Raw genomic sequence first — 21,994 nt, 5'->3', positions numbered from 1 at the left:
ACGTCAGTAAAAGCATGAATATAAAAAAAACATTGATTCCAAATAGTCAAGAACAACATTTAATGGCAGCTCTAAATAATTTCGATTGGAATAGCATACTATAATATGATGACACTAATAAATGTTGTGATCTATTATACTCTTCTATTAAAGGGGTCTTGTCACAGTTTCAGAACGAGAGCCATTGAAAGAAACGAGTTTATTCCTTGCTTTGGATTAATACTGAGTGTAAACAGCTTATGAGACTCAGAGACCAGTTACTTAAAACATTGTTACAATCTGGATTAAATACTGATTGATTACATTTTATATCTGCAAGGAATAAAGTCGCACAGACTTTGAGAATGGCAAAAGCAAATTTTTTTTCATGACTGTAATTAATATTGCTAAAGGAAATTGTAAGCTAATTTGGGAAAATATTAACTCCTTGGTAACAGTAAGCATAATGCTGATAAAGACCTTGAACTTAAATTTGCCAGTGAGCTGGTATCAGAGCCTCTCAGCCTAGCTACTAAATTAAATGATTTTTTTTCCAAAGTACTATTAATGAAATTGCACACGTGTTTTCTAATTCTTGTGACCCTCAACAAAATATTGGGAATACTGACACCAAAGAGGATGTTTCTTCTGAAGATTCAAAGTTCAACATTTGAAAAATTACAGAAAATGAAGTAGAAAATATAATCTCTAAATTAAAAAGTTCTAAAGCAAGGGATGAGTGTGGGTTTCATACCAATTTCTTGAAGTATTATAAATCTTGTCTTTTGGTGCCTGTGACCCATCTTATTAATTTATCAATGACGCAGGCAGTCGTTCCTCTGAGTTGGAAGGTGGCAAAAGTTACACCAATTTATAAATTGGGTGATAAATAGACCCTGCTAACTATCGACCTATTAGCATACTCCCCATCTTTTCAAAGATAGCAGAAAAGTGGGTTGCTAAATCATTGAACATCTTAATGACTCCAATCCGGGTTTGCACCCTATGCAATTCGGGTTTCGCACTCTTCACTCAACTGAAACGGCTGTCTGTGTTTTTGTTGAGAGAGTGAAGTCTTACTTAGACAAGAGCAGTTACGTTGCGGCTGTTTTTCTTGATTTCCGTGCGTTTGACACTGAATCATCTTAAGCTCTTGTCTAGACTGTCAACATTTAACTTTAGTAATCACACCGTTAAATGGATACAGTCTTATCTATCAGATAGAAAACAATGCGTGCAAATAAAGAATAGCAAGTCACCCTATCTTTACTGTGCGCAAGGTGTCCCTCAGGGTTCAATTCTAGGCCCCCTGTTATTTTCACTTTATGTAAATGCCTTGCCCAATGTGTGCAAAAATGTGGACACGATTATGTATGCTGATGATATGGTAATTTTTACACAAGCCAAAACTGCTGATGATGCAGCCCATCAGCTTTCATTGGCATTACATGATTTACAAAAATGGCTGAATGACTCATGCCTGTGCCTTTATGTTAAAAAGACCGTATCAATGTTTTTTAGTAAACCTAAAACAACCGTGGCTGCAGTAAAAGTTTTCTTGGGTGCACAAGAACTAATTAATGTTGAGGAATTTAAGTGTTTGGGAGTGCTACTAGACTCAAAATTATCCTTTAAAAAACATGTTAAAAAAGTAGTGAAAACTGTAAATGTTAATATAGAACTTTAGACATATCTGCACATCATTAACAGACACAGCAGCGATTACATTCCTGCTCTCTATGATACCGGCTCATATTGAATATTGTGTTACAAGATGGTCCTATACGAGCTCTGCTGCTATTGGGCCAATCGAAGTGTGCTACAAAAGAGCATTGAAAATATTACATAAAAAACCTTTTTTATATTACCATTGTCAAATTTGAGATAAATACAAGTTTCTAAATTTTACTAATTTCAAATTATTTAAATCTGCCTGTCTAATATACAACGTTATACATGGTCTGGTGCCTCCACCAATCAGTGATTTTATTAAACAAAAGTCTAGCAGTGTTGCCGGGTCTCGACTGACTCGAGCCACTGAGAGATGTAATTGTGAATTGGCATTTAGACGGAGCACCTTTTCATAGATGCTCTGTCATATCAGGGAGTGAGCTTCTGGAATACTCTTCCACTGTCAGTGAGGGAAGTACAAGTCTCCCCATCTTTAAGAGTCACTTAAAAGGGTGGCTCAGGGACACACAAACATGTGATCATGTTTAATTAATCATGCTTTATATTGGACATGAGAAAGAGTTAGTGTATTACAACTATTAGTGTAATGGGTCAGTGCAATATCAGGACAGTCAGGGCATGTGTAATTTTGGGGTTTTTGCAATATAATTGATGTGTTTCCATTATTGTTATCTATATTGTCCTCTCTTGTCCACTCTTCTTGTCATTGTTTGTTCTAATATAATGTGCTCACTGTTTTTGTCCTTGTCACCTGACCTGTAAATAGTGTCTCTGTATGTTTTTACTAACTTGTGTGTAACACCAACCTGCCAGAGGGTCTGCAGATGCAAATTAGCCCAAGGCTATAATCTGTCATATTTACATTTGTTAACTTGTTCATTAATATGTATTGCCCCTCTTTCTAAATAAAATAAATAAATAGATAAATAAAAGAGACTTTAATGTTTAGCCAGCAGGCATGCCAAGTGGATCCATGTTTCAAATTATGGGGCATTTTCTTAAAGGTTGATGAATAACAGGGGAATGTATGCCTGCAGAGATTGCATGTTACCGTTTTAGGATTGTCTTTTGAAATGGTACTTACTGAAATGGTCCCACACTTTGGATTTCCTGCATGTTTAATAGCTATATAACCATAAGGAGCAGCAGTTTGAAGTTTAGTGGCTCTTTTGCCTCTTCAAGTTGAAATGTGATGTTGTGTGCTCTACTAGATAAGCTATTAACAGAGCTGAGTGTTGTAGAATATCATTTATGAGTTGTCATTTTTTGTGTTATATATATATGTATTAAGTAGCAGAGAGCAGGAATAAATGGCAAACAGGAGAAATATATACAAAAATAAGAGAAAGGCACACATTGTAGAACATGGCCTGGTACTTATATACTGCCTTTCAACTGCAAATCTCATTTACCCAATAACACAGACATATACTGCTTAAGATTTCTAACATTTACACACACACTTGCACCCTGATAGATGCATCAGGGACAAGTGGTTCAGTATCTTGTTAAAGGATACTTCTGCATGAGGACCAGAGGAGTCGGAGATCAAGCCACCAAACTTACAACTGGGCACTCCACCTGAGCCACAGCAACAACTATATTTTTTGCTAGCTATATGAATTTGTAGGTTTTTTTAAACCTAGTGATTTTAGCTAATAACAGTTTTTTGTTGTTGTTGTTGTTTTTTTTGTTTTTTTTTATTGAGCTGACTGAAGTTGATAGGCTTGGTTTGAAAGCTTTTCCTAGTGAGACAGAACTTAGTATTTATTATTGAGCAACAGTATGAGGAGTCATCAACTCCTCATACTCTTAGGTTGCTTCTCAACCCAAGAGAAGCAAATGGAGTGTGTATATAAAGCCCAGGTGAGGTCATCAAAGAGGACTCTTGATGATGTTATAGAAAGCATCTGGGGGTAAACCACACCAGAGCGTGGCAGATGAGGTCGTGATCAAAAGAAATGGTGGAGTTAAAAAAGATCAAAATATAAAAATATTGTTGGCAAAATCCTTACGTGTACATGACCATGAGAAGAAAGTGTGTTGGTTCTGTAAAAGCTGAAGGAGAAAAGGCAGCAGTTTGAATGAGTGTAGAGAAAATAATTCCTATATTAAACAGAACTCCCCTGTTTGGTTGAGATGTTACGAAACAGGAACAATTCAAAAGTGCTTTTTAAATAGCCTAGTTAAGAAAACGTAATGCTTTTGTGTAAATCAAGCCTTTTGTTAGTCTTGTTTGGGTGTATTGACCCAAAACACAATGCATGTCTTTATTTGAAAGTGTCAGCAGCTTATTTTTCTTTTTTTAAAGAACTACGAAATCTGTTAGTCATAGATCGTCTGAATTGTTTTGTTCAATATTGTGAAATTATTCTCCAAGTAAGTGCTCTTACAAATTGAAGCATATAGATTTTGAAGTTTTAAAGCATCGAAATAAATGAAAGGTGAGCTTTGTGTGTGTTTTCAAGCAAGCTGCTTATCATTTTACCTGCACATTGCAGTTTTTAAAATTATTTTATTGCTTAACATACTTCACTGTGCCGTGATAAACTGGCTGGATTTATTAAGGACTTTGGCAGATCATTTTTCCCGAAGGATAACAATTCCAGGTTTCTCCTTGGCTGCGTTTTAGGTGTTTTCTTTCTCACCATTTATTTTCAAAGCAGATCAAGCAATGAATGAAATGATTTCTGAAGACTGGAGCCATATAGTTTAGGAATAACATACATTCCTGATATGTATGCTACATTTTGATGAAGAAACGTGACAGAATGAGGTGAAGTTACTGAGGTCTCATCCTGGGAACAATTAAAAGAATGATACCCTAATAAAATAAAAGTAATATAAATATATGTAATTAAACATTAATGTTAATAATAATATAGATAGACATAACAAATAAAGGAATTATTAAATAATAATGGCTTACCAAGAAGTCTATAAAAAGTGCAGAATGCAATTTGTGTGTATTTAGAGGTGTGGCAATTTGACACAGTTCTACAGTCTCTCTTAATTTTATCCATGTTAAACATTTTATTAATGGCCGTCATCACTGTGGATATTTTTAGTCTTATTATGTTATTTCTTCCTTTTTAACTTATGATTAAGGTTCTTTTAGCTCTTTATCACAGTGGTTTTGAGCAGTTTGCCAGCACACGGGGCGATCGTGGCTCAAGAGTTGGGTGTTCGTCTTGTAATCGGAAGGTTGCCGGTTGGAGCCCCGGCTCGGACACTCTCGGTCGTTGTGTCCTTGGGCAAGACACTTCACCCGTTGCCTACTGGTGATGGCCAGAAGGGCCGATGGCGCGATATGGCAGCCTCGCTTCTGTCAGTCTGCCCCAGGGCAGCTGTGGCTACAACTGTAGCTGCCTCCACCAGTGTGTGAATGGGTGGATGACTGGGTGTGTAAAGCGCTTTGGGGTCCCTAGGCAGGACTAGTAAAGGCGCTATACAAATACAGGCCGTTTACCACACAATTAAGATAACACAACAAAATAAATATCAGCCACTGCAATCAGAAAATGCTGTCATTTTTACATATAAGGAGCTGAAGATATCAGTCAGATATAGCAATATTGTTCGGTCGGTGTACTCCTGCTTCCCTGTCAGCAGTTCAATACAGCACTCCATTAAATTTGTTGCTAAATCTTTTTACAGGTACCGATCTTTAGCAAGAAGGAAGAGGTTTTTGGATACTTGGCCAAGTACTCAGTCCCTGTAATGCGTTCAGCATGGATGATTAAGATGACCTGCGCATATCATGCAGCTATCACAGAAACTAAAGTCAAGAAGAGGCATGTGATTGACCCGTGCATAGGTGAGCATGTTACTTGGGTCTTTTCAGTCTCGAGGGATCATTTGGCTAAACGATATAATTTTACCTTTCATTTGATATTGTGACACCATGTATTAGATATGTATTAGCTGTGAAAGTAATTTCTTTGTGTGTGTATGTGTGTTTGTATAGAATGGACCCAAATCATTACCAAGTATCTCTGGGAGCAGCTTCAGAAGGTGGCTGAGTTTTACAGACAGTTTCCCAGCCAAGGCTGCAGCTCACCCCTGCCAGCTAATCCCCCTGATGTGGAGACGGCCATGAAGCAGTGGGAATACAACGAGAAGCTGGCCATGTTCATGTTTCAGGTCAGCTCACACTCTCAAGTCTGCTGCTGAAAAAGTCTTGGAGTTAAAATGCTGCAGTTGAGCTTTGGTAGTTACACGAGTTACCTGCTGTGCACAAACTTAATGACGCTCCATGGCAACATTTAGGTTTTGATGAATCGCACTGGTTTATTATACTATTTTATCTTTGAGTCACAAGCGTGCAATTTGTAACAAATATTTATCATATTTAATTCACTAAATTGTGCCGTCTGTAATTGATATTTAAATTTAAATGGACGTGTTACAGATGCTGATTGATGCTTTGAACTTCAGGGTTGTTGCTGTATCAATAGTTTCTCTTCTAAAAATTATCATTTGTTTTAGATCTGGAAAGTTTTGAGGTTAGATGTTGCCAAAGGATGTTGCTCTTGCATGTATGTGCAGCATATTCAGTCATATTAATCTCAGTAGTCTTCTGAGTGGATGATATGAAGTCTGAGGCAGCTACTGTGTTCTGTGTATATATGATGATGTTGAAAATGTTCTAATTTAATACATTTTTCAGCCACACAAAGGAGACAGTGTGTAGGAGTGTTAAGATCTGCATAGTATTAAGCTGGACTTGTGTTTCTGTGCTCAGGATGGTATGTTAGACAGACACGAGTTCCTGACGTGGGTGCTGGAGTGTTTTGAGAAAGTCCGGCCTGGTGAAGATGAGCTTCTCAGACTACTTTTGCCCCTTTTACTACAGGTATACACATCTGCTCATTCACTGTCACCTCATTATGAACCTCAGTCTTTAGTTTCAATCTAACCTCATCACTCGTGCTTTAATGGATCACATTTGCGAAACCTGCACTCCTCCTTAACATTCATACAGCTGTGCAGATACACCCACCCACCTGCTCTGTGGTATGACGTGCTTCTACAGCTGTCACCACTTTATCCTGTTTTGTTTCTTCGTGTGATGGCAGTAACCTTTGGTGACAGCACCCACCGGGGCCCACAGCCCTCATTTTGTTTCAATTTCTGTAGCTGACTGATGTGAATGAACACCAAGTGCTCTGGTTAATGCTGTGAATCTCTCCTCTGTGCCACAGTACTCGGGGGAATTCGTGCAGTCTGCTTACTTGTCACGAAGACTGGCTTACTTCTGCACGCGCCGCCTCAACTTGTTGCTAAGTGACGGGAGCCTGGGCCCCGGCACAGGAGGGCATCCAGCTCACGGCATCTTGACACAGCAAAGCAACGCTCTGCCCTCCACACCAACCTCCCAGCCAGCGGGAGGGAACCAGCCCCAGACACCTTTTACAGACTTCTATATCTGTCCACAGCACAGGCCTCTGGTGTTTGGTCTCAGCTGCATGTTACAGGTATTCTATGTCCAATTTCATTCTCATGTACTTAATACATGGTTTCTAAGCCCGGTATTTATTCCTTTATTCCTTCTCCCTGCCCCTCTCTCTCCTGTCATTGTCACATTAGAGCATTGTGTTGTGCTGTCCCAGTGCTCTTGTGTGGCATTACTCTTTAACAGACAGCAGAAACAAGACTGGTTCCCCTCTCGACCTCCTGCCCATCGCTCCTTCCAGCTTGCCAATGCCAGGAGGCAACACTGCCTTTACACAGCAGGTACCTCCATCCATACTCACATTTTCCTTTTTTTGTATGTGAAATTATTCATATGGTGCTCAAAAAAAACCCCTCATGGGCTTTTCTTTCATTTGTTTGCAATTAAAGTCATTGTATTGGCTTTTCTAGTGCACAAAAGCAATGGATTCCAGTGTATTACAGTAAATCAATAAAGAACAAGAAATGCACAGAGCAAAACAGATTTGTGCACAAACAGGCTCCTAGTGCAGAAACACAAGGACAGTCTCTGAAGTACCAACAAAGCCAGTTTGAGCAAATGGAAGTTTGCGTTGAAATATATGTCAGGTGTTTGGAGATTCTCTACTTATAAACACAACTGTGCTTTACATAAACCTTCTTCACTACTTTTAATTGGTTATTTAGTTACCTCATAATCTTAAGATTTGTTGGCAGTCCCACAGGTTTTGGGTTTCTGTTTCTTGCCCTCTAACAGAGTGGTCTTTCACAGGTTCGTGCAAAGTTGCGGGAGATTGAGGAACAAATTAAGGAGCGAGGTCAGGCAGTGGAGTTCAGGTGGTCGTTTGATAAGTGCCAGGAGACGACAGCGGGTATGAACACTGTTTCTTTCACTCTTTAGATACTTGATTGCAGCTTTTAAGAACAAATTAAAATAATGTTGATCTTCTGGCAGGATTCACCATCGGAAGGGTTCTCCACACTCTGGAGGTTTTGGACAACCACAGCTTTGAGAAGTCTGACTTCAACAACTCCCTGGATTCACTGTACAACAGGATATTTGGTTCAGGCCAGAGCAAAGATGGCCACGAGGTAATGAGTTTGGTGTATATTTTAGTGAGTTAACAGTTAAATGCAGTTATAGTTAGTTACATTTTGTTTGGTATTCAGTTTAGTTCTAGTTTTCGAAGTAGTTTTGGTCGTTTCCAGTTTTGATTGAATGGTTCACTAAAGGCTAGGTTTCTATTTAAGTTAAAAGTGATTTTTCCCACAGTTGTTAGTTTAGTTTGAGTTAGCTTTAGTAGTTGCATGCTACAGGAGAGTACTGACCACGTTGTTGTTAATTGTAATAAAAAGCAGACTGCTGATGCCATGTGATTACCGATCATCAGATAATAGTGTGACACCGAGTGATGTTATTTTTGGAGATGTTGTCTCATAAAGCGTGTTTCTACCCAGATGTCACCTGATGATGATGCGGTGGTGACCTTGCTTTGTGAATGGGCTGTGTGCTGTAAGCGTTCAGGCAGACACAGGGCCATGGTTGTGGCCAAGCTGCTGGAAAAGAGGCAGGCTGAAATAGAAGCAGAGGTAAGAAACACACCGCCCTCCAATCTGAGTTCTGTTGTGCCGCTTCTGCACCTTTAGTGCAACTTCTGTCACAGAAACCTTATAATTTATTACATTTCTTACACAGGATATATTCAAATTTAATGACATCCGTGGCTGTCAGCCGCAGATCTAACACTAATAATTTTTGCCACGTTATTACTGTTACAGTTCCTTACCGAATGTTGCCATGCATGTCATCCATCATCATAACATCATCATCATCATCATATTTTAATATTTTCCTTTTGTGATGGATTTCACCATTCACTGTTTTTATGACTGGGCCTCTGTGCTGTGAAAATGCTTTCCAGACTGTCCCTTATAATTGCCGATACAAACTCCCTAAAACTTCCTCATGCAGGAGAAGAAAGCAGTGGGGACACAAATGAAACTGTTCAAATAAAATAAAAGGCAGAAATGCCATTTTACAGGGGGCTTACTATTAACATGACCCATTTGACAAAATTTGGTGGTGAATTTGCTGCATGCTTCATGACTTGCAGACATATTTGTGACATTTTGTGATTAAGATCACAGGTAAGCTCTCCATTCCCTACAACATAGCATGTATCTCCAGATAATGTGTGAATAGGGTTTTATTCTTTAGTTTATATTTTGAAGTCACGGTAACCATCTGTTGTGTCTGAACATATCAGTCTCTGATGTTGTTTATTTGTAGTTGTCGCATCCCTAATCTTTATCTTTTGAGTATAAGATTTAGTGAGAAGCTTTAAATGTGTATACACAGTTGACTTTCAGCGTGTGTGTAGATTTACTGTAAATCCAAAGAAACATGCTAAGTAAGAACATTTTTCTGAATTTAGCACTCAAAGACTGTCTGTTGCACATTTGTTTGCAGAGGTGCGGCGAGTCGGAGGTGGTGGATGAGAAGGGCTCTGTGTCATCTGGTTCCCTGTCAGCTGCCACACTGCCAGTCTTTCAGGATGTGCTGCTGCAGTTCCTCGACACTCAGGCTCCCACCCTGAGTGAGTCTTTCTTTTTGTTTGTTTCTTGCAGCGATGATTCTCTGATGTGTCACACATGATCTCAGTCTAAATATTGAACGAACTTTACGTCCTTTTGTCTTTGCCTTTTTACTTCATTACTCATTGCATATTTATTCGAAATGATTTGGCAGGGGAAATCTGCTAATAAATTATTCAAATCCTCTTTTCCCCTTCACAGCGGAGCCTGGGAATGAAAGCGAACGCGTGGAGTTCTCCAACCTAGTCCTTCTCTTCTGCGAGCTCATCCGTCACGACGTCTTTTCCCACAATATCTACATGTGCACGCTCATTTCCCGTGGCGACTTGGCTTCTGACTCCCACCTGCCCCGCCCACGTTCACCCAGCGATGAGCCCTCTGATGAATCGGAGCGCAAAGAGCAGGATGCAGGCAGCAGTGTCAAGATGGAGGCATGTTGGAGGAATCTGTTGTCGATGTTGTGTAGAGTTACAGACACAGTAGCTGTGTGGTGTAAAAAGATAACATGAATTCTTGTTTGTTCAACAGGATACTGGCCTGTCGGAGTCCATGGAAATCGATCATAACTCCAGTGCTAATTTTGATGAGGTATATTTTTGCCAGAATTTACACACAAACACTAGGAGCCATTTCTGTCTGAACATTTTGGTGTTCCTCGCTTGAAGTAATTTCAGCCTTCTTTGTCCTGCAGATGTTCTCACCTCCAATGCACTGTGAAACCAAGGGAAGCCCCTCTCCAGAGAAGCCGGTTACAGATCAGGACAGCAAGCCCAACTGTAAGGACAAGGGTATGGACCCCGCCTTTCCTCAACTGTATGAGCAACCCCGTCACATCCAGTATGCCACTCACTTCCCTATTCCTCAGGTAAGAATCCTTACAGTGTGACTTTGAAAACAGAAATACCCGATACTCTCTCCTACAGGGACTTAAGCGCAGATATCTTCCTAATACACTGAAAGCACAGTATGACTCAGTGATATTATGTAGTAAATGATAAAGATGGAGAATAATCTTCTTCCTCTATACTTTGACAACATCTGAACTGGATGTTTGTCGGTACATCTGTTAGTTTTTATTTAGTTTCCTGAAACCCGTTTTCATTTTCAGTCTCAGTTTAACTATAGCCTAAATTACTGAAAAGCAAATTTACATTATGAAATCAACCCAGATCAACTCAGGTGGCCAAAAGAAAATATGTTTTGGTGGTTTCCTAGTTTCCTAATGAGGTCTGGAATTGTTTTTCAGCTATTTTAGATTTGATTTCCTTTTCCCATGAAGAGCTAGCTCTTACTCTCTGTATCATTAAAGTCTTGTATATTAACTTGATTTGTTTTGCAAGGTCTTTGTGAATGGGTGTAAATGCTATAAAAAATGACTTTGCTTAATACATGAAGTTGCACATACACTGAGGCCATTGAACTTTTGAATCTATTAAATCTTGGTCCCTAAATGTTGTTTAAATTATATAAATGATGCTTTATAATGTCATTGGTGGACAAAAAGCATTGATGTGAATAATTTCTAATATTAATATAGCTAAATGAATATGATATTTTTAATGTTATTTGTGAAATGGCTCTGTTTAGTGCTCGATGAGATTTTTTCATACACAGAATTATAACTGCTTTAATTCTGGACTCATTCACAGCATGATTTTAACACAGTTCAGTGTAAGATTCTTTTTTTGGGGTAGTTTTTATTGTCCTTATCAGCTGGTTTGAAAAGTTTGCTAAATTATTGCTCGTCTTTTTCTTTTGGTTCCTGTCGTTCTTGATTTTTATTGAAGTTCATCAGGATCTCTTTCTTTCTTTTTAGGAGGAAAGTGCCAGTCATGAATGCAACCAGCGTTTAGTGGTCCTCTACGGTGTGGGCAAACTGAGAGATGAGGCGAGACACACCATTAAGAAAATTACCAAAGACATCCTGAAGGTGCTAAACCGCAAAAGCACAGCAGAAACAGGTAACAGCGTTCCTCCTTTGACTGATGCTAAACATTTTCTGTTTGCTTCTCCGGGCATGAATTTTGTCTGGCAGTTTTATGTTTTTTAAGATTACATTACAGTTTTATTTTACCTACTTTTCACCTTTAAGGATGAAAATGGGAGTCAGGGGGTTGTTTGAATGTTTTATACATGTTCCCCCAATTTGTTGACTGAACGTTTCCCCCGCATCTTTCTGCAGAATAATCCGTGTTTATCATATGAAAGATAATGTTTTGGCTGAAAACAACATGGAAAACAGAAGCTTTATCATGTTTGGTTGTTTGTAAAACATTTTTCACACGTAGGGTAATTGCTTGCTTTCCCACTGTGGCCGTTCCAGCCGTTATCCGACTAATAATTCTCCTCTTTGTGTACTTTACATTTGTAACGCCTTTCTTCTGCCCTTCTTAAAAGAAAAAGCCCTCTTTTTTTCCCTTCTGTTCTCTATGAACCCTCAGGGGTTTACATCACTCAATCTTCTTTCTACCCAATTTCTATGCTAATAGCTTTCATCTGTTCACAGACACTTTATCTCAAATACACGTGACCTTATTAGTCTGATTTAAGGTTTTGGGAGTAATAATTGCACATACCAGAATGTTTTATGGCAGATTTCTGAGGTTGTGATGACCTTCCCTTCACAGCTATGTATCTCTTAAATAAAAAGTACCTCGTTCCTTTTCTTTAAAGTGCCTCCATAGCAATGTATTTTGCAGCGAAGCTTCGAAGTAGGCTGGAATAAGATAAGACTCCACTAGCTTAACTAGATTTCATGGCTGGCCTGTTTGGCGGACTGGAAAGAATACTGCTGACCAGCAAGAGTTGCTGCTTCCTTTTTTTTAAATTTCTTTTTCTTCTGTTTTTTACCCTCTGCATACACAGGAGGAGAGGAAGGACAAAAAAGGAAGAGGAGTAAGCCAGAGGCCTTTCCCACTGCAGAGGATATCTTCTCCAAATTCCAGCACCTCTCCCACTTTGACCAGCACCAGGTCACCTCCCAGGTTAGACAAGGAATCATTTTATCTTCTCATTGGAGTCGTGTTTTAGATTCTGTTATTGTTTAAACAGTAGCCAAATGGACCCGAAGGAATGACCTTTCAAATGTATCCGTATAAATATTTCTTCTGTAAGATGTCACAAAACAATTTAATGCCTCAGAACCAAAACAGCTCTGAGAAGGTTGGAACCTGAAAACCTGAGTTTATAAAATATAGCCATTGGCCATGCCATCAGCTGGTTTTTACTTTGCACCTTGAGGCCTTAACATTAGCATTTTGGCCATTTTAGTTTTGACTTGTTGGAGAAAGAAGTGTGAATATTTAGTCGGGTACCAGCTTGGTTAGCATTTAGCATGGTTCCATCTCACAGACCTGAGACAAGTCTCTTCAGGGTTGAGTCGTTAAGGGCATCTGGTCTAAAAACACAAACTGGAGCGACCCCCTGTGTATAAGGGAGCAGCTGAAACAGCATTGGCTCTATTTTCAGCTCCTGAGATTGCCACTTGGTAAAAACGCATCATAATGTCATCTATTTAAATTATAAATGGCAGAGAATGCAGTCAGTCCTGAATAGTCAAGTGTTTTTAGTATTAGCCCACATATTATAAACTGTGTAAAACATTTTGAAAATTTCATTTGGAACTTTTTTACTTTATTAGTTGGACTCAAGTCTTCAAGGGCCTAATTCAGATTTCAGAAGCCTCAGGAGGCCAGACGTTGTCTCATAGTGTTTGGGGATTTACAGTTTAATACATAAGGATAACTTTCCACCACTTTACGGCTGAGTCGGTGTCTGTATTTATATTAAAGGAATCGTTTGACATTTTCTGAAATATGCTTATTCGCTTTCTTGAAGATTCAAGTGGGTAAGAAGATTGATTCCATCCATATATCTCTTGAACATTAAGCTTTTTCTTTCTTTTTTAAACTTTTATAAAGAGCCAGACTGGCTACTTCCCCATCTTCTGGTCTTTACTATAAGCCAAGCTAATCACCCTTCAGCTGTAGCTTCAGATGTGACAGTTCAGTCGTCCTTTTTATTCATCAGACTCTTTGTGAGAAACTTTGAGCGTTTATTAGTTTTCCTCTTTTGCTGGTAGTTAAACTAAGTTTGCCTATTTACCATGATTTGAGTATTAATCCACATGCACTTAAAATTCCAAATTGGTTTATTGACTCTAAAGAAGATATTTGTTCTCATATTTCTTGCATTAATTTCACGTCTGGTATTTTGTGTGCAGGTGTCCAGAAATGTGCTGGAACAGATCACCAGCTTTGCCTTAGGGATGTCCTACCACCTGCCTCTCGTCCAGCACATTCAGTTCATCTTTGACCTCATGGAGTACTCCCTTAACATTAGTGGCCTCATAGACTTCGCTATTCAGGTACTGGCACTTCAGTCACATTTTATGCAGACAAATCAAGTTAACTTCACCGTTTACTCAGCGTCATGTGTAAACATCTGTTGACTGTGTTGCGCAGCTTCTGAATGAGTTAAGTCTGGTGGAAGCAGAGCTGCTGCTGAAGTCATCCAGCCTGGTGGGCAGCTACACCACAAGCCTGTGTCTGTGTATTGTAGCAGTGCTGAGGAGGTACCACTCCTGCCTCATCCTCAATCCTGAGCAGACAGCCCAAGTTTTTGATGGGTATGTTACAAGTTTTAATGTTTGGAAAAGCTCATTTTATACCAGTTTAAATTGCAGTCGGTGGACCAAGACTGTGTTGTCATCTTTCTGCTAGATAAACTGAAATAGAGATTTCATCACACCCATAAAGGGATGTTTGCAGGGTTAAGGCTTCAGTTAAACTTGTAATTAAAGTAGTAAAGAGAGGATGCGTTTAGTCATTGCAGAGTTAAAGAATTGTTGTTGGTTTGCACTCATTCAGAAAGGCATTCACTTGACTTTAATTGGGATTTTTATACCGCAGGGATGCTGACGGTGCATTTGATTCCTGAATGCTGTGTACAGTAAAACACTTAACAAACGCCTCTTAATTGCACCTCTAAAGCGCCGTTATTACCACAGTATATCGCTTTCTATTCTTTTGTGGAAACACATGTTCAGATTTTATGTGGCAGGCAATTTCTTGATTTTTAATGATGCAGGCCAACAGGACCCTCATAACCTTGCGTATATGGTGCATTGTTATTACAGTAGTGTTTTCATTAGTGGTTTTTAAATGGATTTTATTACATTTTATCAGAGTAACATATATATGTAACACTGTTTCTCCGTGCTGTCCCATCACATCCTCCTCAGCAAGAAATAACCAACTTTTTCTTTTCATAACTGAACGAATCACATTTTTGTTGTATTGACAGGTTGCGCATTGTGGTGAAGTCAGGTGTGAACCCAGCAGACTGTTCCTCTGCTGAGCGTTGCATTCTGGCCTATCTGTATGATCTCTACACCTCCTGTAGTCACCTCAAGAACAAGTTTGGTGAGATATTTAGGTAAGGGGAAAAAAAAACTTGTGTAAATGCACAGGAAAAAATGCATAGACTCATAAATTATGCTAGAATAGAATAATTTGAACCCACTTTTGAACTAATATGTTTGTTTGTTTTTATTGCTCGGTGCAACATAATCTCAACTATTTGTTTTTGCCTTGTGTTCTACCACAGTGAGTTTTGCTCTAAAGTGAAGAACTCCATCTACTGCAATATTGACCCATCAGACTCCAACATGCTTTGGGATCCTATGTACATGATGGAGGCCATCGCCAACCCCTCAGCCAACAACTTCAACCACTCCGTGATTGGCAAACTCTTGAATGACAGCCCACCCAACCGCTACAGCTTTGTCTGTAATGTGCTAATGGATGTGTGTGTGGATCACCGAGACCCAGAAAGGTGCGTTACTCCTGCTGGGCTACGCGGGTGTAGGGCTCGGATTGCTGCACTACTGGACTTTGGTTTCATGACATGTGATGTGCTTTCAGGGTGAACGATATTGGGATCTTGTGTGCGGAGCTGACGGCATATTGCCGCTCCCTGAGCGCCGAATGGCTCGGCATTCTCAAGGCTCTTTGCTGCTCCTCTAACAACGGCAACTGTGGCTTCAATGACTTGCTGTGTAACGTAGATGTAAGTTTCTTTTTAAAGTAAACCTGTTTTCCTTATTTTCTCTTATGCATATACTCTCAACAGTGGTCGAGGCTCATATTAAGCAAAGCAAATGCTAGTTTCTTCCGAAGTTTCATAGTATTTTGGTTTTTTTGGGGTTGGTTTGTTTTTTCTAAATTAGGGAAGAATGTTTTTTCACAAAACACGTGTTAAATTTGATCTCTTTACTTGTCTTGTGTCCTTAAGGTTAGCGATTTGTCCTTCCACGATTCTCTGGCAACCTTTGTAGCCATTCTCATTGCCAGACAGTGCTTGCTCCTTGAAGACCTGGTTCGTTGTGTTGCCATTCCTTCCCTTCTCAATGCAGGTAAGAGTTTTTAAATCCCATGAATTCGTGTAAAGGAAGTACTTTATGCCATTGCTTCAAATATTATTGGTCAGATGCCGGGAGCCTTGATCACATTGGTGAAGTTTACAGTTGTAGTACTAAAACAGAATCCACAGGAGCTTGATGCTTTTGCTAGCTCGTTTTCACAAGTTCAGTTAGGGATGCCTCAATTGTGAAATTGTTAAAGTAACAATTTGTTATTTTCCATCAGTAAACATCACATTGTTGATCAGCTGGTATCAGACAGAAAGGACATTTTTGGCAGACGCAGATGTCCAGCTGAGATATCGATTTCTCCGTGGTTTCCACTGTTCGTCAAACGCTTTAAGTTTTACAATCTACAATTCAGCTCCTTATCTTTTCAAAAGTAAAATTAGACAAACCAAGTAAAATAAATGTGAAGATTAAAAGAAAATAGAAAGCACTGAACCAAGACAAAAGGAACAAGTAACTATGTTATGTGTATATGCAAGGGTTGAGATTTAATTCTGATCGTTTCACAAAAAAAGAACAATAATGACACAACTCCATCTTTTGATTAGATGTAGCTTTGTGAAGTTTCAAAGAGTGCGCTCTTTATTCCATGTGACATATGAGGACTCTGAAGTTTTGTGACCTACACAACTTCAGTCCCAATAGTGCATTTAGACGTTGAGTTTTGTCCACCTAACTAATGGGATGCATTTCATTGCCTTATTTAGGGCTGGGCGATATGACCCAAAATTCATATCTCGATATTTTTTAGCTGGATGGCGATATAAGATATATCTCGATATATTTTTTTAAAGCCATAAAGTAAGAACAAAAAGAGAGTTCTTAGTCAAAGCTGTGTCCCAGATGTCACACAGGCACTTTTATTAACATAGAGCAGATGTACATAAAATTTACTCAAAAATAAATTATGAGCATTTATTAAATAATAATGCTCCATAAATAAAAGAAAACAATGTTGTTTTTGTGCATAACAAAGAGCTCACAATTGTGCAGTCAAAATGTAAACTAAAAGACGCTGAGCACAATAACAAGGACAGATTTCACAGCTGCTCTGTTCCCAACTTGTACTGCGTGACTGACAGCCTGGAGTTTGAAATCCGCTTCGCAACCACGTCTCTTAACAGGTGCCATTTATGGTCCTTATACACAGTAAGGTAATATTACGTTGAAGCACAGTAGGTATCACTCCGCGAGGCTCAGCCGTAATGCTCCGACAATCCATCAAGCGGTGCAGCACCGTAGCTTACCAAAGTCGTACTAAAACATTTTTTGACAGATTGCTGAGCGCCGTGTTCCACATAAAATCGGTTCGCGGCCATCAAGCACAACCAGAATTCATACATAAGGCGCGCTGTCAACTTTTGAGAAAATGAAAGGATTTTAGTCCGTGCAGCACCTCTGGGCTGCATGGCGTTAGCGTGGTTAGCTCGTTAGCGTGGTTAGCTCGTTAGCGTGGTTAGCTAGCTAAGACATTGACGCCGTCCAGCCCCACGCACGGGGCGATGCGCAGTAACTCGTTAACGGAGATTTGCCGTGTCCATCTTGTCGCTTCCTGCAGGTGAAGCGATGGGGGAGGAGGGGGAGTTGTGTTCAGTGAAAGAGAGGCGAGGCGGAGTAACGTTGCGTAGAGACGGAAGTGGACGAAAGAGAGGCAAACTTGCGGCTCCACAAGTATAATTATAACGTAACATAGACTATATCGATATAAAGGATATTGTCAGATCTTATATCTCGTATAAAAATATATCGATATTTTTTAAAAACTCGATATATCGCCCAGCTCTAGCCTTATTTTAGCATTGTTCTAGAGATGGTTAAACTCTGTCATCGGTGTGCTCCACTGCTAAACCCAAAATAATAATAATGTATACTTTATTGCTCACCGTGGAGAAATTACTCTCTCTGCATTTAACCCATTCACTCAGTGAAGCAGCGGGCAGCCACTAATCAGGCGCCCGGGGAGCAGCGTGTGGGGTACCTCAAGGTAGCCGTTCAGTGGATTCGAACCCCCGATCATGGGGCGACTGCGCTACCTACTGAGCTATCCCTAAGTATCATATTTGAATATGATATGTGTGTGAAATACTTATCTAATAATAGATATGGATAAGTATACTTCTTTTATGTATTATTTAAAAACTGCCCCCTGTGGGAGTGTTTTCTTTAAAATATTCTTTATAGTAAAGCCCATTTGTCCACTAAATCTCTCGCTTACATTTTTCCTTTAGCCTTACTTGCGTTCTCTATACCACTTTCCTTCCAAGCATCTCTATATAACCGCACAGGCATTGGGCATTCTATAAATGAGTGAGCAGCACATTTCAGCCTGGCTCACAGGAAGGAATATCCAGCTTTATAATGCATTAGTTCTATCAAAGGGGAGAATAAACGTGACGGATTTGATCTGGGTCCACAAAGCCTCGGTGCAGTTTGTGCTTTCGCCAGAAAAGTGCCTCTCTCCCTGCTGTTAATCTTTTTTTCCCTCCCAGAGTGGAGACAAAGCCTCATTCAGCCATGCTGTTTGGTTGCATTTGGCTCATGTTATAACACTACTACATGTGCCAAATGCCAACAGCTCTCACTTGTAGTAAATGCTTTGTTCTCACTCCCTGTTTCACGACAACAGCTCTATGAAAATTCATCTTTATCTTGCCTGATGAGGAGCCTATCTAGGACAGGGTTTAAATTTAGATGTGTGACTTTGATGTAGTGGATTGTGTAGCCCATCCAAAAAGAAAAAAGGAGTGAACCTTCCTGATGCGATGTGAAGGAACTCGGTGTTAATCAGAGCATATGTTTTGATCCGTGACTTCAGCCTGCAGTGAGCAAGACTCTGAACCAGGAGCCAGACTGACCTGCAGAATTCTGCTGCATCTTTTCAAAACACCACAACGCAACCCTGTCCCCCAAGATGGCGTGAAGTCAGGTAGTGAGCGCATCTACAAACGTTTTACCATTTTTCTCAGCTTGAAACAAAGCTTGTCTTAAACTGGTGTTATAACTTTGCAGACAAGGCTTCAGTTGGTATCCGGTCGTCTTGCGATCGCCACCTTCTTGCCGCCTCCCAGAACAGCATAGTGGTTGGAGCTGTATTTGCTGTTCTCAAAGCTGTGTTTATGTTGGGTATGACTATTTATATTCCTCTTATATAATTTAGAGCTTAGAGTGCACCATGTAAAAACTGGTATCAAACACAGGCATAATCAGTTTTGTCAAATGTTTACTGATTGGTTTTGCCGGCTCCTTCTTGTTGCAGGTGATGCTGAGTTGAGAGGCTCAGGGTTGTCTCACACCGCCGGCCTCGACGACATATCCGAAGGACGCAATGTCTCGATCGAGACGGCCAGCTTGGATGTATATGCGAAGTATGTTTTGAAGACCATCTGCCAGCAGGTGAGAACATGAGTTAAGATGGTGTGAATATAGTTCACAGTAAAATGGCTAAAAAAAGATTGCTTTTTACTTTGAGAACTTTGGTCTTTGGTGCATTGTTTTTGTCAGAAAGCTTTTGTGAGACAGCAAATAGTAACTGATTATTCTTATTTTGTACTTCACGTAGCCAGAGGTGCATAAAAAGCATGAATGAGATCATATTCTGCACCAGATGTCACTTAGATATGAAGGCTGGAGGAAGAGCTGGCAGCTCTTCAGATCTTAGAGGAATGTACTTGCTCTGAGACCTCATGAAATTTCCAAAATATTTTTTAGTCAGCAGCTCTGTTTCATAAGAATTGACCCATTGCCCTGTTTTCATTACCACTCACTTAGCTTTAGTCATGCTTGTTTTGGATGACAGAGTTTATCTTGATACTTGAACCTGAACCTGGGGGTCGCTGAAGTTGTTGACATTTCCCACTTTACGCCTTTTCCCTCGTTTTTCAGGAATGGGTTGGAGAACGCTGCCTGAAGTCTCTGTCTGAGGACAGCAGTGCCCTCCAAGACCCGGTGCTGGTGAACATTCAAGCCCAGCGACTGCTGCAGCTTATTTGCTATCCTCACCGCCAGCTGGACAGTGATGACGGTGACAACCCACAGAGGCAGCGTATCAAACGCATCCTCCAGGTAGAGGGAAAAAAAAAGTTCACATGATGCATGAAACTTTGTTTGCCGTTTAGAACGAGCGTGTTAACTGTAACAGCTTTAATGTGTCTGAAATCATTTGTTATCAAGTTGTTGCTTGAGTTGGATTGGTGGAGTGTTGCTGCCCTCTCCTGGCTAAGTGAGGCTTTTAGGACAGGAGTGTCAAACTCATTTCATTTAATGGGCCACCAGAAAAAATCGGATCAGTAAAGAAAAACATGCCCCTGTTTTAAAATACAGACACACAGTGAACTGTTTGTTTACATAATAAATTATGAACAGCCTTAGGTACGTAAAGTATCAAAGGCTGTTTTTAATATTCACATTATGTCCCTTTACATGTGGTTTAAAACAAAGCAGAAAATCTAACATGTTTAGGACATGGTTTAACACAGGACTAATGCCTCAACTATCCATAACCTGTTCATGACAGGTTGTTCGTTTCTACCACAAGAATAGAATTTAACAGTAATCCTTTCCCTGATGCAGAATATGGACCAGTGGACGATGAGACAGTCATCTCTGGAGCTGCAGCTGATGATCAAACAGAGCACCAACAATGTAAGTGTTATCTGCTTGTTTTGGGGGGTTTTTAAAAAAAGAAAAGAAAACAACATAATCGTGGGATTTCTGTTATCAGGCATATCAGATTATTTCTTATCTGTTTTCCTTTAGGAACTCTACTCTCTCTTGGAGAACATAGCCAAGGCCACTATAGAGGTGTTCCAGAAATCAGCTGAGATGAACTCCAGTAACCCCTCAGGGAACGGGGCAGCAGCCCAAGGAGGCTCTGCATCTAATAACAACAGTACCACAAGCAAAATGAAGCCTATTTTAAGGTGCGTCTCTCCTCGGGTCTTGTTAAAATTTGTTTGTTTTTTTGTTGTGTCTGGACATTTATAAGGAAAAAATCATAGCCATTGCATTTGGGTTTGAATACAGCGATGCTGACGTGTAATATTTCTTATCTGCAGCTCATCAGAGCGATCGGGTGTTTGGCTGGTGGCTCCGTTGATAGCCAAGCTGCCCACGTCAGTCCAGGGCCATGTGCTAAAGGCGGCAGGAGAAGAGCTGGAGAAAGGGCAGCACCTTGGCTCTTCTTCACGTAAGGAGAGGGACAGGCAGAAACAGAAAAGGTATGTGGCCAACTAACATTTCTTTGTCGTTAAACCAGTTAGATTTCTTTGATCTGGAATCTCAGAAAGAAATGTTTGGCAGGAAGGACATTTTTCATTTTGTAGCACTTACACATGTTATGAAATCTCCAAAAACTCAGTCTGCCCACTTCTGGACAATGATTCCTTTTTCATCAAGTGAAATTTGTTTTCCTTTCACAGTATGTCTCTGCTGAGCCAGCAGCCGTTCCTGTCTTTGGTCTTGACCTGCTTAAAAGGGCAGGATGAACAGAGGGAGGGTCTCCTCACCTCCCTTTACAGCCAAGTGCAGCAGATTGTCACCAACTGGAGAGAAGACCAGTACCAAGATGACTGCAAGGCAAAGCAAATGATGCATGAGGCACTGAAGCTACGACTGAATCTTGTAAGCGTTTTTAAAGAAGAGACAGCTGGTTTAAAAGAAAGAAAGAATTGCATGAATTAAATCAAATTACAAAGAAGGCAAAAAAAATCCACATTGTTTTATAATCTTTGTGGGGAGAAGTACCTAACATTCACACTAGGGCTGGGTATCGTCACTGATTTCTAGAATCGATTCGTTTCTGATGCACAAAGTCCCGAATCGATTTGATCTTCGATTCGATGCGATTTGAATCGTGGAAATTTTGCC

The 21,994-nt window shown here is 40.0% G+C and overlaps 1 protein-coding gene across 7 annotated transcripts in view; it reads left to right on the top strand.

The window, feature by feature from the left end:
• The window catches only part of med12 (mediator complex subunit 12), a 35,497-nt gene that overhangs the window by 1,622 nt on the left and 11,881 nt on the right, over positions 1–21,994 (top strand). For all 7 annotated transcript variants that reach the window (XM_085433616.1, XM_085433597.1, XM_085433579.1 and 4 more), the window contains exons 4-31: positions 5,329–5,488; positions 5,639–5,814; positions 6,416–6,526; positions 6,876–7,148; positions 7,261–7,407; positions 7,877–7,976; positions 8,060–8,196; positions 8,563–8,694; positions 9,575–9,701; positions 9,901–10,130; positions 10,228–10,287; positions 10,391–10,564; positions 11,516–11,660; positions 12,565–12,683; positions 13,922–14,065; positions 14,163–14,326; positions 15,004–15,135; positions 15,307–15,534; positions 15,624–15,768; positions 15,994–16,114; positions 18,945–19,055; positions 19,139–19,252; positions 19,386–19,522; positions 20,012–20,191; positions 20,699–20,770; positions 20,885–21,048; positions 21,184–21,345; positions 21,547–21,748. In XM_085433616.1, the coding sequence (XP_085289742.1) occupies positions 5,329–5,488; positions 5,639–5,814; positions 6,416–6,526; positions 6,876–7,148; positions 7,261–7,407; positions 7,877–7,976; positions 8,060–8,196; positions 8,563–8,694; positions 9,575–9,701; positions 9,901–10,130; positions 10,228–10,287; positions 10,391–10,564; positions 11,516–11,660; positions 12,565–12,683; positions 13,922–14,065; positions 14,163–14,326; positions 15,004–15,135; positions 15,307–15,534; positions 15,624–15,768; positions 15,994–16,114; positions 18,945–19,055; positions 19,139–19,252; positions 19,386–19,522; positions 20,012–20,191; positions 20,699–20,770; positions 20,885–21,048; positions 21,184–21,345; positions 21,547–21,748 (4,167 nt within the window). The remainder of the gene's footprint in view (positions 1–5,328; positions 5,489–5,638; positions 5,815–6,415; positions 6,527–6,875; positions 7,149–7,260; positions 7,408–7,876; positions 7,977–8,059; positions 8,197–8,562; positions 8,695–9,574; positions 9,702–9,900; positions 10,131–10,227; positions 10,288–10,390; positions 10,565–11,515; positions 11,661–12,564; positions 12,684–13,921; positions 14,066–14,162; positions 14,327–15,003; positions 15,136–15,306; positions 15,535–15,623; positions 15,769–15,993; positions 16,115–18,944; positions 19,056–19,138; positions 19,253–19,385; positions 19,523–20,011; positions 20,192–20,698; positions 20,771–20,884; positions 21,049–21,183; positions 21,346–21,546; positions 21,749–21,994) is intronic.

This window comes from Copadichromis virginalis, linkage group LG2, assembly GCF_057382275.1.
Source record: "Copadichromis virginalis isolate Kocher_CV1m ecotype Utaka linkage group LG2, C_Virginalis_male_GT1.1, whole genome shotgun sequence".
Classification (NCBI taxonomy): Eukaryota; Metazoa; Chordata; class Actinopteri; order Cichliformes; family Cichlidae; genus Copadichromis; species Copadichromis virginalis.
This window is presented reverse-complemented; position numbering and strand designations above follow the sequence as displayed.